Genomic DNA, 14,017 nt, shown 5'->3' with positions numbered 1-14,017 from the left:
TCACTGGTCTGCTGGCCTGTCAGGGTGTTTGGAGCCATAATCCTATTGAAAATGGCAGATTATGGTTATCAAATTTTACATATTTTACCTGAATCTGTTATACTCAATCACTCATATTGCTGCTAAAGAAAATGTTTCCATTTTAGGATATTCATAAGGTCCTGAGGGATGTCTGGAAGTGACAAATTTGTAAAAAACAGTCCTAAATCTACAAAGCAAATTAGAAGAAGGGAAGAGCGGTGCCTCTGGAACCCCATCGCGGCTTCGGTGTGGTGTGTGACCCTGAAAACATGCGACGTAAAGCTAATTCCCAGCCTAAACCTGGGGGAGACTCACCAGGGCTGGTCCCTCTTTGATTTTCTCCTCTCCCAGCCCTTCTCTCCTTTCCTTCTCTCCCCTCCAGGATTTTCCATGCCTGGAATTCCCTCAGACCTCCAGGCCGAGGAACACAGCACAGCAGTACTAAGCCACCCCCAAGTCCGTGAGCGCTGCCTGTGGGCTCCTATGCACACACACACACACACACATAAAAAGAAGTTTTCAGGATCTACCTCGCAGGTTATTGATAATTTGGTCCTGAGGCTGGTTTGGGCGAGCAGGAGCGCCCGGCTGCACATTCAAGTGCATTATTTCAATTAGCTGAGCGCTCTTTGTTGCAAGGTGAAATCATTCACTCCCCGGGAAAGCTTTTTTATTGAATGCTTTCTAAATACTTGCATCGGTCACGTCGCCTGGAATTGAGTCTCTGTCACTAGTATTTCTGCGGTGACTTTGACCAGATCAATGACTGGAAAAGGCATTAAGGACACTTTGATACCGCGGGGTAGTAGACGAGCGGGGCTTGGTTTTGGTGCTCAGTAGTAAAGAGAAACCGATAATGAGCAGAGAAACGGTTTTTCTTAACCCTTGGCGTTCTCGGGAGGCTTCAGCAAGTCTGCTGGCTCTCCTCCTCCACCCCGGCTCGTAGGCTTGATGTAAAGCCGAGCTGTGGTAAGGCAAATATCTCCCGGGTATTCCATAAATCTGAAGTGAAATGAGGTCAGGATCACGAGAAAGTCTTTCCTAAGGCGGGCGGGAGGAAGGCTGCGGCTGTAAAAAGTTGCTTTCCAACTCATCTAGGATTTAGTTTCTGAGCTGAGCCGTGTTGCAGGAGAGAGCGGGGAAACAAACTCTGGAGACGTTTTCAGTTGTGGATTCACCGTCTGATCTTTTCCCGGGTTCCCAACACTATAAAACTGCCCGTAAATTGAGCGTCGTCGGGCTAGGGGGGGCGGTGGGTGCGAATGCGGACAGAGAGTCGGGCTGTGAAAGCCCTCCGCTGTCAGATTGCTGAAGCCGCCATCGTTTCGCATGTTCATTTTCCCAGCAAGAGAAACAAACATGTTTGAAACCACTACTGTAACCTGTAGGGAGATAGATCCCCCCCCCCCCCCCCCGCCCCCTTTTTAATTTTTCCCCCTTCCCTGAAATACCAGCACTTAATAATTAGAAAGACTTGGGGGTTGGGGTTTATTTTCTTAAATTCCTGCCATTCTCGGAGAAGCAGTGCCCGGGGGGCTTCCCCCTGCCTGGAGGGCTCCAACCGCCGCACCCGCAGGATGCTCCGAGCCCTCCGTGAAACAGGGCTAGAGGTTTCACCCCGGAGTGGGGAGCAGAGGCTGAGCGGTTTTCGCGTGTCCCGGCTTTTCCCACTTTGCTGAAGGTGAAGGAAACAGGGATTTTATTGAACCTGGGGCTGAAGGACTCTCCCTCTCACATTCTGCCATCTTAATAAAGTTGCGAAGTGCCTACCTACTCTGCTTGCTTACCAAATCCGGAATTAATAAAGTTTACTTAGTTATTTAAATAGATTAAATGTCACATTTCAAACGAAAGGGGAAGGTTCTACCTTACTGACCTATTTTTCATTTCTGATTTAGAAAAAGGCAAGATTAGCATGGATATTGCATTTTCAAGGACCTCGCCACTATTAAATAGACTGTTAAGTGCATTTTATGGCTGAAGAGTCTGTTCCTGGTTCATTCTGGAAGACGTGCTAAGTTCATCTCTACCTGCTACATTGAACATTCACTGACTAAAATACTTTCTGTGGATGTAATACCTATGCTCTGTATCTTTTAAGTACATAACGCTTAATGTTTTAGGACTAGTAAAACGTAATTCAATAAAAGTCCCCGGAATAGAAGTGCTGGCTCTCGAGAAACCTGGATCGCGGGTGTTTGGCCAGTTCCACGAATTCCCGGCTCGGTGAAGGAGGGAAACCAAGGGGAAGGAGGCTGCTAGGACGGCAGAGCCGCTGCGGGGATCACACGGATGCTCACGGCTCCGGACTTAAGCTCCGCGGATGTTTAAGTGAGCGCGTATCAAACGCATCCCCCCGGGGCTGCGCTGAACGACCAGGCTCCGCGACCGAGCCGAGCCGCGGCCGTGGACCCGCGGGGTTGGGCGGCGCAACTTCCACGCGGTTCTCGCTGGGTTTCCTCAGCCGCTGCCTTTTAAAATCGCTCGGAAATCCCCCCCACACCCACCCCCCCACCCAGAATGGCGAGGCCGGTTTTCCTCCTCCCCGGGCCATGGTGACCTCGGGAGCGGTCAGACACGGGGGATCTTCTGCAAAACTGCCCGAGGAACCCCAGGAGGCAAAATCTCACTGAATTCCCCGGTCCCCCGGGAACTGCCGCCCTACCTCGACCCGCAGGGGGGGAACACTCCCCCCCTCAAAAAAAAAAAAAAAAAAAAAAAAGCAGGTCTCTGTTCTATTTATCCCGGAGTGGGAGACCCCCGAGGGCCCCACGAAAGATGGCGCTTCCCAAACTGAAATGCTCGCCCCTCTTCATTTCTTACTAGCCCAGGACACGGAGCACCAGCCGACGGGGTGGGGACTGGGGCCAGCCGCATCCCCAGCGCCGGGGCGGAAGCGCTCGGCATCGTGTCCCCCTCTCCGCCCCGCTCGGAGCGGCCCCCGTTCGGGCAGCGCTGGGGGTTTGCTGCCCGTGTCCCAAGGTGTCACCAGTGGATGTCACCACTCTCTCCGTGGGACGGACCGAGAAGGAACGGTCTCTGACCGGCATCCCCACCGCTCCACGCCGCGCCGGGATGCTGCCGGCTATCCCGGGAGACACGGCCCCGCTGCTGCCTCCGGCTCTCGGCTGGACCAAGCCCTCGTTGCTGCCAGTCGGGGAGCTGTGGTGGGGCATAGCCCGAAGGCTGGCGCTCCTTCCTGAGAAACAACGTCCACGCGCGATAAATATACATTTTTTAAATAACCACAAAAGATATTTCCTGCCGTTTCTAATGCTGGCCGCAGTCTTTCAACATCCACTAGCCCCTAACTTTCAGCCCCGCTCTGCGCCCACGGAGAGGCCAATTATGTTATAAATAAGCGGCGTTGGGAGCAGTTAGGGCGGAGGTAGTGCGGGGGGGAGCGCAACTACCGCGGCCGCACAGCGACCGACCCCGCCGGCTGCCAAAGAGAGAGGGTTCCCCGCGCGAGCCGCATCAGCCGAGGAAATGGCCTCGATGAGCCCATCTCGTCCCCTTTTTTTTCAAACAACGGGGTGGTTTTAGAGGATTAGGGCTAGATCCGATCTCCAACCTATTCTACGTTTCTCCGGCACCTTCCCCGGGAGGAGAGAGCGGCGGGGTCGCAATTGTAATAAATAACGAGGGGGGGGGGGGGGGGGGGGTGCGGGGGGGGGGGGGGGGGGCTCTGGGTAAACTCTCCGGACTGCGAGGATGGACGTTTTCCCAGGATCTAGTTACTTCCAATACACCCCAGGGACTGACATGACACGGCTTATACTAATAGGCATCTGTCACCGGTCGTCTCAAGTTTTGCCATATGCGTCCGAAAAGTTTGTGGAAGGAAAAAGAAGAGAAAGAGCAAGGGAAAAAATAGTAATAAAAAAGACTTTCTGTTCTTTCTGTTGTCTGGCTGAAGCGAATGGCTGCGGAAACTTCGCGGGGAGATGCTGTCCCCGGCCCGGATGGGGCTGCGCCCCTCTCCGCTGGGCAGCACCACGCTGCTTGCCGGGCCGGTTGCAAACCCTCCCTCGTTTGGGGCCCGATTTTTCGCACCCCCGAGCCCCGCCGGCAGCTTTGAGCGACCCTCCGGGACGCTCCCGCTGTGCCACCCGCTGCAAGAACACGCCGAGACGCGATCCCGTCCCGGGCGGCTGCGGGGATGCTCCTGGTCCCCCCGGGGGTGCTCCTGGCCGCTGGAGCGGGGGGCGCGCCGGGTCCCCGCGGGTGCAGCGGGAGCCGCCGCGCCCCCTGCAGGCCCCGGTGCGCCACTGCAGCCCCGCCGCCGCTGCCACCGGGAGCCCTCACCTGCCCTCAGGGTTCCCCCCCCGCCCCCCAACCCCTCGCTGCAGCTCCCGGTCCGGCCCTGCGGCTGTGGGGAGGCAGCGGCAGCCGCCAGACGGGGGAGGTCTCCCTGCCACCGTCCTTACCGAGCCCCGCGCCCCCCACCCCTCCGGTGCTGCCCGGTCCCGGGAGCCGCCGCCGCCACCGCCGCCGCCCCTTCCCCGGGTAAGGCTTCTCCGGCGCCGCAGGGTCTCCCGCCGGCCGTTCTCCTCGGCAAGCCGGGGAGAGAACGAGAGGACGGAGGTAACCGAGGGAGAAGAGCTTCCACGGGAGGGAGGCGGCGGGGAGGAAAGTTGCCGGTTCCGCCGCCGCCGGCGGGCAGATGCCGAGCCCGAGGTATTGCTGCTATGTGGGGAAATATGAGCGAGTAATTTTATAAGTAACAAAGGCTGGGGAATGGAATGAGCCCCTGTTATCTGGTGTCCTCTGGAAGCTCGGATCAGCAGCTTCTTGAGCCTGAAAGCGAATTCAAGAAGAGGCTCCTTTCCCTTTTCCCAGGGGTATCCGCTAAATATAGCGCTAACCCCCGCGCGGGTTGCACAAATCACCCACCATTTGCTGTCGATGTAAAAGCGATCGGCCAGCCCCAACTGCGAAACAACTTGTTACTTTTATAGCCGCCACGCACAAACCAATTTAGCTCCGTTGGGTTTCGGGTGCCCATGTAGGGCCCTGCCCGACACTGACCCCCCGCTTGCTTCAGGTGCCTCTTCTCCCTTTTCATGTCAGATGATTAGCGAGTCCTTATTTATAAAGTTCAACTTATCTCATCACTGGGCGTCTTGTTTTATTTTAGTCTGTGTATGCGGAGGTATAAATATTTACTTAGGATGAAATAATATTTACTGCTTACCAGGAAAGCGAGGGCGCTTCTTTGTATTTATTTATTTGTTTATTTTTAAATCCGCGGGTGTTCCAGGTGAAAGAAGCGCCTCGTCCAGCTCCTCCCGCGGCGAAACCCGGCGCCCGCTGCATCCCGCCTGCGTTTTCAACGCCGCCGCTTTTCCTAACAAAGACGGCGAATTATTTGGGAGGAAAAACCACAATCCACGAAGGTTTCCAAAGGCGACGAAAATTTAACGTTTTGCGAGGGAGAGAATAAAGCGCCGAACACTGTCAGCGCGCAGGAGAGACCGAGATCTCGCCCGACTAAACCACTCAAAGCGGTGTTTTAAATGTTGTAAAGCGCTACCCATTGTTATTATTTTTTTCATCTCAGCGATCTCCATTTTAGCCCCGAAAATGCACGCAAATGTACATTTTTTTCGCAACTGCCCTTAAAACTTAATTAGGAATGAGCTGGGAAAAGCCGTTCCCTTTCCGTGGGAACGCAGAGCCGCTTAATACCGAGTATTTTCCTGATCTAAATGAAAGGTCCGCTCTCTCCCACCGCACGGGCACGGGTCGCATTTCTCTTTTCCCTGCAAAATAAATAGCAAACGTTGCTTCGATTGCCCCTACGTCTTTTATTTAAAACCATTTCCCTTATAAGCAACCACCAAAGCCAACTGCAAGCGTACCTATTCCGTCCGGGAAGGGGCAGGATCCCGCAGCGCCGGGATGCAGAGCCGAAATCAGGCTGAGAAAAATTAATATATTTAGGGAAAAATCACGGCAAGGTGGAGGGAGTCTCGGATCTGCCGGGGAAGGTTTAATTTGGAAGGAATCGGTGTGATGCTGGCCCCGCCGCGGCGGCCGGTCTGGCAACGAGCGGGGCCGGTCGCTGTCGTTGCGCGGCCGCGGACGGAGCATCTCGAAGCGGCGGAAGGTACCCGCGGGGCCGTGGGAAACCCGTCCGCACCTCCCCGAGAGAGGCGAAACCCGCACTTCCGCGGGAAGGAGAGGGCCGGCGCGCCGCGGCCGCGGGCGCTCTGCTCGCCGGCTCGCTTTTCCAGTCTCCGCGGCTCCCGCAGCTCGCCCTTCGTGTGGGTGCTCAAAGATACGCCGCTCACACAAAGACGGGCAGAGCATTTTAAAAATTTATTTACAAAGTTGTGTACAACACGAAGGGATAACATTTAGAATACATATATTCATTCATATATAAACAGACTTCTATAATAGAATGACAGCGTTTTCCTCCCTTTTTTTTTTTCTCCAAATTTTTTTTTTTGTTCGTTCGTTTAATATTTAAAATTTCCCCCGCTTATTTTTTTTTAGTACATTTTTTTTTCCTCGTTTGTTCGTTTACTTCGGATAAAACCACTCGGAGCGCCGGAACCTTCAAAAAAAGTGAAAGTTCGTAGCTCCTAATCGCGACCGTCATTTCGCCTCTTTAGAAAAATAAAAACCCCGAAAGCAACGTCAGTGATTTTTGATACAAATATGTACAAGCGGCGGTGGCGGGGGGCCGGCGCCCGCCGGAGCTCGGAGGCCGGGCGGGGCGGCCGCGGAGCCCCCCGAAGGGGCGGCCGGCGGGGCTGCAGGAACTCCCCGGGGCTAGCGCCCGGGGCTAGCGCCCGGGGCTACTGCGCCGGCCACTTGGCCTGCACGGCGGCGGCGGGGGCTGCAGGTTGCAGGAACTGCCCCGCGATGATGTTGGTAGGCACGCTGAGGATGGGGGCTATGGCGGCGGTGGTCCTGGCCAGCGCCAGCGGCTGGTGGGCCATCAGGGCCGACTGCACGGTGACGGGCGGCCGCAGGAAAGTCTGGGCGCTGGCGGCCGAGCTGGCGGCGGGGACGCCGATGATGTTCTCGATGCTGAACGAGGGGCGGCTGCTGGGCTCCGACTTGACGATGGAGCCGGCGGCGCCCAGGCTGTTGAGCTGCAGCTGGAGGCTGGGGCTGAGCTGGGAGTTGAAGGCTTTGCGGCTGAGCTCACTGGACGGCAGCAGCGGCACGGCCGGCGGCAGCATGGGCCCCACGGGGGGGATGTAGGGGTACTGCAGCGCGGCGGCGGCGGCCGCGGGGTGGGTGTAGGCGCCGGGGTGCAGCCCGTAGGGGCGGCCGTAGGGACCGGCGAGGCCGTAGGCGCCGAAGCCCTGCATCATCAGCGCCGTCTGGTCCCGCAGGTGCTCCTGCTGGTGCCGCTTGAAGCGCTTCCTACGGCGGAGGAAGCTGCCGTTGTCGAACATGTCCTCGGACTGCGGGTCCAGCGTCCAGTAGTTGCCCTTGCCCGGGTTGCCGGGCTCCCGGGGGATCTTGACGAAGCAGTCGTTGAGGGAGAGGTTGTGGCGGATGCTGTTCTGCCAGGCGGGGAACTTCTCCCGGTAGTAGGGGAAGCGGTTGCTGATGAACTCGCAGATGCCGCTGAGCGTCAGCTTCTTCTGCGGGCTCTGCAGGATGGCCATGGTGATCAGGGCGATGTACGAGTAGGGCGGCTTCACCAGGCTGCTCTTGGGCTTGCTCTGCCCCGCCGCCCCGCCGCCGCCGCTCGCCCCCTCCTCGCCGCCCCCCTTGCCGCCCTCGGCCGCGCCGCCGGGGGCCGCCTCGGCCGGGCTGCCGCTGCCGCTGCTGCCGCTCTCCGCGCCCGCGCCCGCCTCCGCGGGCAGCGCCAGCTCCGCCGCTTCGTCCAGCGGCAGGCGCGGCAGAGCGGTGGGGCTACCGGCCTCGCCGTCGCTGTCCTTGCCCAACCCGTCGTCTCCTTCGCCCACCACGTCGATATCCACATCCTCGGACGCCGGGACGGTGGGACCGGACATGTCGCTGGCGCTGCCGCCTCCCGACAGGGTCATCCCCGCTCGGCGGACGGGGCGCGGCGGCGGGGCCTCCCGCCCGCACCCGGCGGCGCGGCGGGCTCCCCCCGCGCCCCCCTCCCGCCGCCGCTCCTCCGACCGGTCCCTGGGGCTAAACCCGAGAGGCCCGGCTGCGGCCCGCGGCGCCGTCCCCGCGGGGCATGGGGCGGCCGCGCCCGCTCCTCTCCCGTCCGCGGCGTCCCGCGGCGCGGGGCTGCCCTGGCCGCCTGGTCACCTCCGGCTGCGCGCCCCGCTCCCACCGCCGGGCATCGGGGGTCAGGCGGCGACGCTGGCTCCCGCCCGCCGCGATGGGCGCCCGCGGGCGCCGGGCATGGGGCCGCCGCTCCGCGGGCACCCGCCGCTCCACCGCTCCGCTCCGCGGCCGCGGCCCCGCCGCGCACCGCTCCGCCGCCCTTAGCTTTTTGTTTGTTTGTCTTTTTGTTTTTGTTTCCTCCTCTTTCCTGGCTTTTTTTCCCGCCCCCCCCCTTGGCGGAGGGAGGGGACGGAGCTCCCGGCGGCCGGGCGGGGCGGGGGCAGGAGGCCGGGGCGTCGCGGGGCCTCGCTCGCCACTTTGGAAGCGCGGCGGTCCGGACTGCCTGATAGATTACTTTCCCGTTAAAGATATACTCGGAGGCGGCGCCACGTGACCGCGTGACGTCAGGCGCCCCGCTGTGAAGTCATGCAAAACTCGAGTTGTTTCATGGACTGTCAACAAAGAGCAGCGGCGGCTCCTCTCGGCCTGCCCGCCCCGTCGGGCCGCCCGTCCCGCCGGGCCCCCGCCGCCCGTTGGGACCCGCCGGCCCCGGCAGCCGCCCCCCGCGGCCCACCGTGGAAAAGTCGCCGCGCCGGGGCTTGCCGTCGCTCCCGGTGCGGCGGGCCCGGAGGCCGCCGCGGTGCGCTCGGCAGCGGCCGCCCCGGCCGAGCGCAGGCTCAGCGGATGCGTCGCCGTAATAGAGCTTAAAACCACCAAGTTTGGGCTCTGAAATCACTTTTCCATGGTTTTCTTTTTAATTTTTTAATTTTTTAATTTTTTATTTTTTTCATCAGCAGTACCAGCTGGGAACGGAAGATCAGAGAATGGCTATTGATTAATCTATTAGGTTAGTTGCAGGGAGAACTAAAAAAGACGTGAAATAACAAAGGGAAACTATAAATAAAGAAGCTTTTAGCCGGTTCCTTTTTTTTTTTTTCCCTTCTCTTTTTTCTTTTCCATTCTTTTTTTTTTTTTTTTTTCTTTTTTCCCAGAGGTGTTAACGACTTAATCATTGCGGGCGTTAGCATATGAAAAAGTAGGAAATGAGGGAGTGTGTGTGAATGTGAGGACCGTATTGACGCGGCCCCAGGTAAGCCCCGGCCCGGGGAGAGGCGCCCGGCGGGGCGGGAGGGGGCCCGGACGCCCACCCCTGCCCCGTTGAGCCCAGGAGAAGGAACCCCCGCCCGGGACCTCGGCCGCGGGTGGCTCACAGGGCTGCGCTTTTTAATTCATACCGCCGATCCCCTTCTTGTAGTTCTCGCACGTGTTGTCGGATTTCGGTAAATACAATTAAATTAGGAAAATGCCCCAGGAAGGAACGATTTCCCACCAGCGATTCTGGTTTAGGAAAGGCAAATATCACCCCCCGCTCCCCAAAGTCCATCGGAGCCCCGCAAATCGGTGACCCGGCCTCCCCGAGAGCCTCTGCCCGGCCCCGACGGGCAGCTCCGGCCGCGGAGCCTTCGGGGGGTGATGGGCCCGGCCCCCGCGGAAAGGGCCGCGGGGATGTTGGAGGGGTCTTCCCGCGGGGGCGCAGGGCAGCGGGGCCGGCTCCCTCCCCGCAGTGTCCCTCCCCGTCGCCCCCTGCTCCGTTTTTTACGGGTTTCCCGGCGGATCTCCGCGGACCACCACCCTGGCCTCCGCACCCGCGCACCGCCCGCCTGCTCCCACGCAGGCACAGGCTCACATACCTACATGCACACACACTCACGCCCCCCCCGCCCCCCCCCTCCCCCTTTGCATCGCCGAGGTTCTCCCAGGGAAAAGGGAGGGAAAAAAAAGACCAACTCCGCAGCCCCCTGTTTCATTTGTTGCGCTTTTCTTCGACACAATAAAAGTCAAATTAATTGATTCATACCATTAATTACGGTGCTTAGCGTGAAAAGAAACGTTTCCCCTCGATTAGGGCTCTATTGTGCTAATCCCATGTTCAATCACGGCTGCCGGCTGAGCGGCCTGGCCCAGCTCCGTGCTCCTCCGCGCCCCTCCGCGGGCCGCGGACTCTGCTGCGGCTCCCAGGGCTTCAGGTAGTCAAGCTGAGGAAAGTATTTAGGAGCCCACGCGGGCGGAGTGGTAAGGGAGAAAAGCTTTTCTAAAAATGAGGAAACTTCCTCCGAAATATCCTGGGAGCCCCCGAACCCAACAAAGTTCAAGGGCTTTATTGTAGGAGCAAGGGCTGGCCCTGTAAAGCAATAAAATAATTAAAGCAGCCTACGCGGAGGTGAAAACCCACAATAATGACACCGCCAGATATAGAAAGTGGGCGCCCATATAGACAGATAGATTTAGCAACAGGAGAAAAACAAACTGTATCGTCCGGATCGATATGGAGTCAAATAGAGACACGGCAAGCACCGGGGAAAGGGAGGATGAAATAAGTTATGATAGAGAGGGAGAAATTAATTACAACTCAATTTGATTCTAATATGGCAAAGCAAGGTCCTGGCTGCGAAGCGAGTTAAAAATAAATCCGGAGGCTGAGCCTCGGGGGTGGGGGACTGAGGAGGAAAGGCAGAGCTGGGGCAATTTCTGCTTCTGTAATCGTTTTAAAGGAAGGAGAAACCAAAGGTGTCCCCTTTCAGCTCCTTAAGCCTATTACTTTCACTAATGAGTTATATAAATCGTTGACCTGACCTGGATTAAAGCAGCATGGTGGTTCCGTATAAACGTGCGGGGGTAAAGGGGCTCGCAGGAGAGGGGCTGCTCGTGGGAAATCCCTGTAAAATAAACAAATACAAGGTGGGGGAGACACACAAACATCCTCCGGCCGGGACCGGAGCGGGACGAGCGGCGGAGCCGGCGTTGCGGGTCGGCCGGGATGGGTTGGGCACACCCCGGGGCCCAGACCCCCCCCCCCCCCGGCCGGGCTTTTCGCTACTGATGCAGATTTTCAAATATATTTTCCTTTATTTTTTTTAAAAGGCCTCTATTTGCACGTGTTTGGTTTCTTTCTTCTTCTTTTTTTCTTTTCTTTTCTTTTCTTTTTTAAAATTGTAATAAATCGCCTGTAAAAGCGGCAAACCTCAGTGCAAAACGAAATTGGTCATGTTTCCAAAACGATTTCGGATTTATTTGTATTGGAAATGTATAAACATCCATTCTGTAAAAGGCAACACGTTTAATTAACGATGAGAGAGCAGTTAGGGGCAGAAAGCTAGTAAAATTGTGTGATAAATTTATGGCATTGTTAGCGTGCTTTTAATTATGGCTATTATGTTAATTATTTCACATTAGCATGGAGTTATCAGCAGCATGTCAGATTTAATCAAAACGAGCCTTTCTCTCGAAAATTGCGCTTTTCATTCGCCGCGAGGAGAACGGGGGGTCCCGAGCTGAAGCCGCTCCCGCCCCCCCTTCTTTATTTATTTAGAAATAAATAAATGAAGGCTTTAAAAAGAGGACTTCCCATTGAAAAGAGCGGCTGGACGTGATCCCGGCTGGTGCAGGCAGCAGATCCCTTTAGGCTATTGAGAGCAGCGCAGGGAGGCAGAGGAGAGAAGCGACGCTCTTGTTTTTTAGGAATTCACCATTTTCACCCCCTCCGGAGAAGGCACTTTATCATTTTGGATCATTCTGTCAAACAATATGATGTTGCTCATTTTTATCTGTCCCGTTTTACAAAGCCCCCGTTCACACTGCTGGCCAGGACAACACGCCTGAGTACAAAAGAATAAAAGAGACAAGCCGGGAGAATATAGGATCGCTGCGTGGATCAAAAAGGAGGGAAGAGGAGGAGGTGTGTGTGAGTGTGCGAGGGTGAGTGTGTGTGTGTGCATGTGCGCGGTGGGGGCTCGCAGAGGGCCGAGGCCGGCTCCATGCTCAGTGCTGCTCCCGCACACGCTCCGCACCCCCCGGGGCCGCCCCCCCGCTGGGTGGTGATACCGGTTTTCCGAAACGCTTTCGGGATTAAAAAAAAAAAAAAAAAAAAAAAAAATTAAAATTTAAAAAATTGCCGCCTTGGGAGCAGACGGCGAAGTTTTGGGGGGCTCCGTCCGCGCCGAGCTGCAGAGCGACCCCCACCCCTCGGCAGCCCCACTCTCCGCCACCGCGCCCGCGGAGAGCCGCGGAGAGCCAGCCGCCGCGCAGCCCTGGGAAATCGCGGCTGCCCGCACGGCGCTGTACCACGCACTCCCTCCGCGCAGCCCCGCGGAGCCAGCCTGGTTCTACCGAGCCCCCTCCTCCGACCGGCCCCGCTCCCCCTTCCCCACGGGAGCGGGGGGCTGCGACCACGGCAGCTGCTGGCTTATTTTTAGAGCATTTCCATTCCTCCGGTTAATTTTAGATCGATTCATTATTTAGCCCCAGTTCGCCTCTACGGAAAACCAAGCTGGGAGCGGCCGGCGCTCCCCGGCCGCGGGTCTTTCTCCCATGCAGGGTGCGCGGCCGCGCAGGGGAAGGCAAATTCGGGATCCCTCGGGACTAGTGAGAAGTGCATGCAGCGGCGAGGGACCGATCGCGCCCCGCGGAACCTGCGCCCTCCCCGGCGGGCCGGGCCGCGGCACCCCGCGTTTTTTTTGTGCTGTTTCACCGAGGTGCAGATTTTCCACGTTCTCCCCTTGGAGGGACAACCCCAAACTTCCCCCTCCCCCCCCCCCCCCGCCCCCTCCCAGCCCCCACGGTCCCAGTCCGCTCCCGCCCGGCCACGGGGGACCGCGGGCGGGTGGAGTCCCGCACGGCTCGCACACAGGCACAGAGGGATGTGGTTTGTATATGCACGTATATATCGGCATGCATATGCTCCCCGCGGGCAGCCCCCCCCCCCGTCGGACACGTCCCTGTGTTGGACACAGGCAGGAGCATCCTGGGGACCTGGCAGCAGCGCTCGGGTGTCCCCCTAATGCAGCCTCTTGGGACTCACAAAATAAAACCGAACTCGTCAGAAGAGTGGAGCCCAGTACAGCTTACAGATTTGGGTGCTTTACAGAGAGCAAAATGAATCAAGTAATTTAAAATACAGAATTGTTATGGGGCAAATTGGGCTGTGTGAGTGGAGGAACTCTGCTGCCTTTTGTGCAGGCAGCTGCAAAGTTAGCCAAGATCTGATTATAAAAAAAAAAAAAACCAACACCAAACCCAGTTGGCAGTTGTTCAATCAAAATTCGTTTATTCTTCAGCTTTTCATTTCGCAAATCCTCCCTCTAAACAAATGGATAGGTGTCCCCAGTTTGAAGCCTGCACAGCCCTGGGCGTCCAGTAGCATCAGTTCCTGGAAGGCCCTGCTCACATCCCTGTCCATCTCCAAGAAAATGGCTAAAGCTCATCCTCTAAACACCCTGTCAAGTCCCTGTCCCTGGAGGAGGCTCCTATGGGGCATAATACATACACAGGGGAAAAAAAAAGCAGAGGCAAGTCTCAAAAATAATCCTTTAAATTCACTTTATTTGACTATTGAAGGAAGGGATGGGTGGGAAGGGGTGACTCTGGCCAAGCTCCTGAGGGGGATGTGGGGGAGGCACATAGCAGCCCCCAGCCTGGCTCTGTGTGCAGCAGCGATGCTGTGTTGTGACATCCCCACCCTCTGGCTCGTGCCCTGGAAAATGGCTGGTCACAGGACGGATGTGCCTGGGCCGTCATTGCTCCTTGAACCCTGGGGGTTTCTCCATGCTCGGAGGGAGAAGGGAGGCTCAATGGGCTTGGGAGGGAAGATATATTTCATATGGAGATGCCTTTATTTGTCTGAGGAAGGGGAGTAAATCAACATGACAACATTATTTTCCATTCCTCT

General features: G+C 57.4%; 1 protein-coding gene across 1 annotated transcript; it reads right to left on the bottom strand.

Annotated features, from left to right (window-relative positions):
• Positions 1-6,830: 6,830 nt before the first annotated feature.
• FOXD3 (forkhead box D3) lies at positions 6,831-8,039 on the bottom strand. Its single transcript, XM_086463319.1, has one exon. It carries the CDS (start codon positions 8,037-8,039, stop codon positions 6,831-6,833), a length of 1,209 nt encoding a protein of 402 aa, XP_086319445.1.
• Between the last annotated feature and the right edge of the window lie 5,978 nt (positions 8,040-14,017).

This window comes from Leptosomus discolor, chromosome 3, assembly GCF_034619465.1.
Source record: "Leptosomus discolor isolate bLepDis1 chromosome 3, bLepDis1.hap2, whole genome shotgun sequence".
In the NCBI taxonomy this organism is placed as follows: Eukaryota; Metazoa; Chordata; class Aves; order Leptosomiformes; family Leptosomidae; genus Leptosomus; species Leptosomus discolor.
This window is presented reverse-complemented; position numbering and strand designations above follow the sequence as displayed.

Bases quoted from the DNA above. Each gene is read 5' to 3' on its own strand.
- FOXD3 (XM_086463319.1), bottom strand. From the start codon at position 8,039: ATGACCCTGTCGGGAGGCGGCAGCGCCAGCGACATGTCCGGTCCCACC.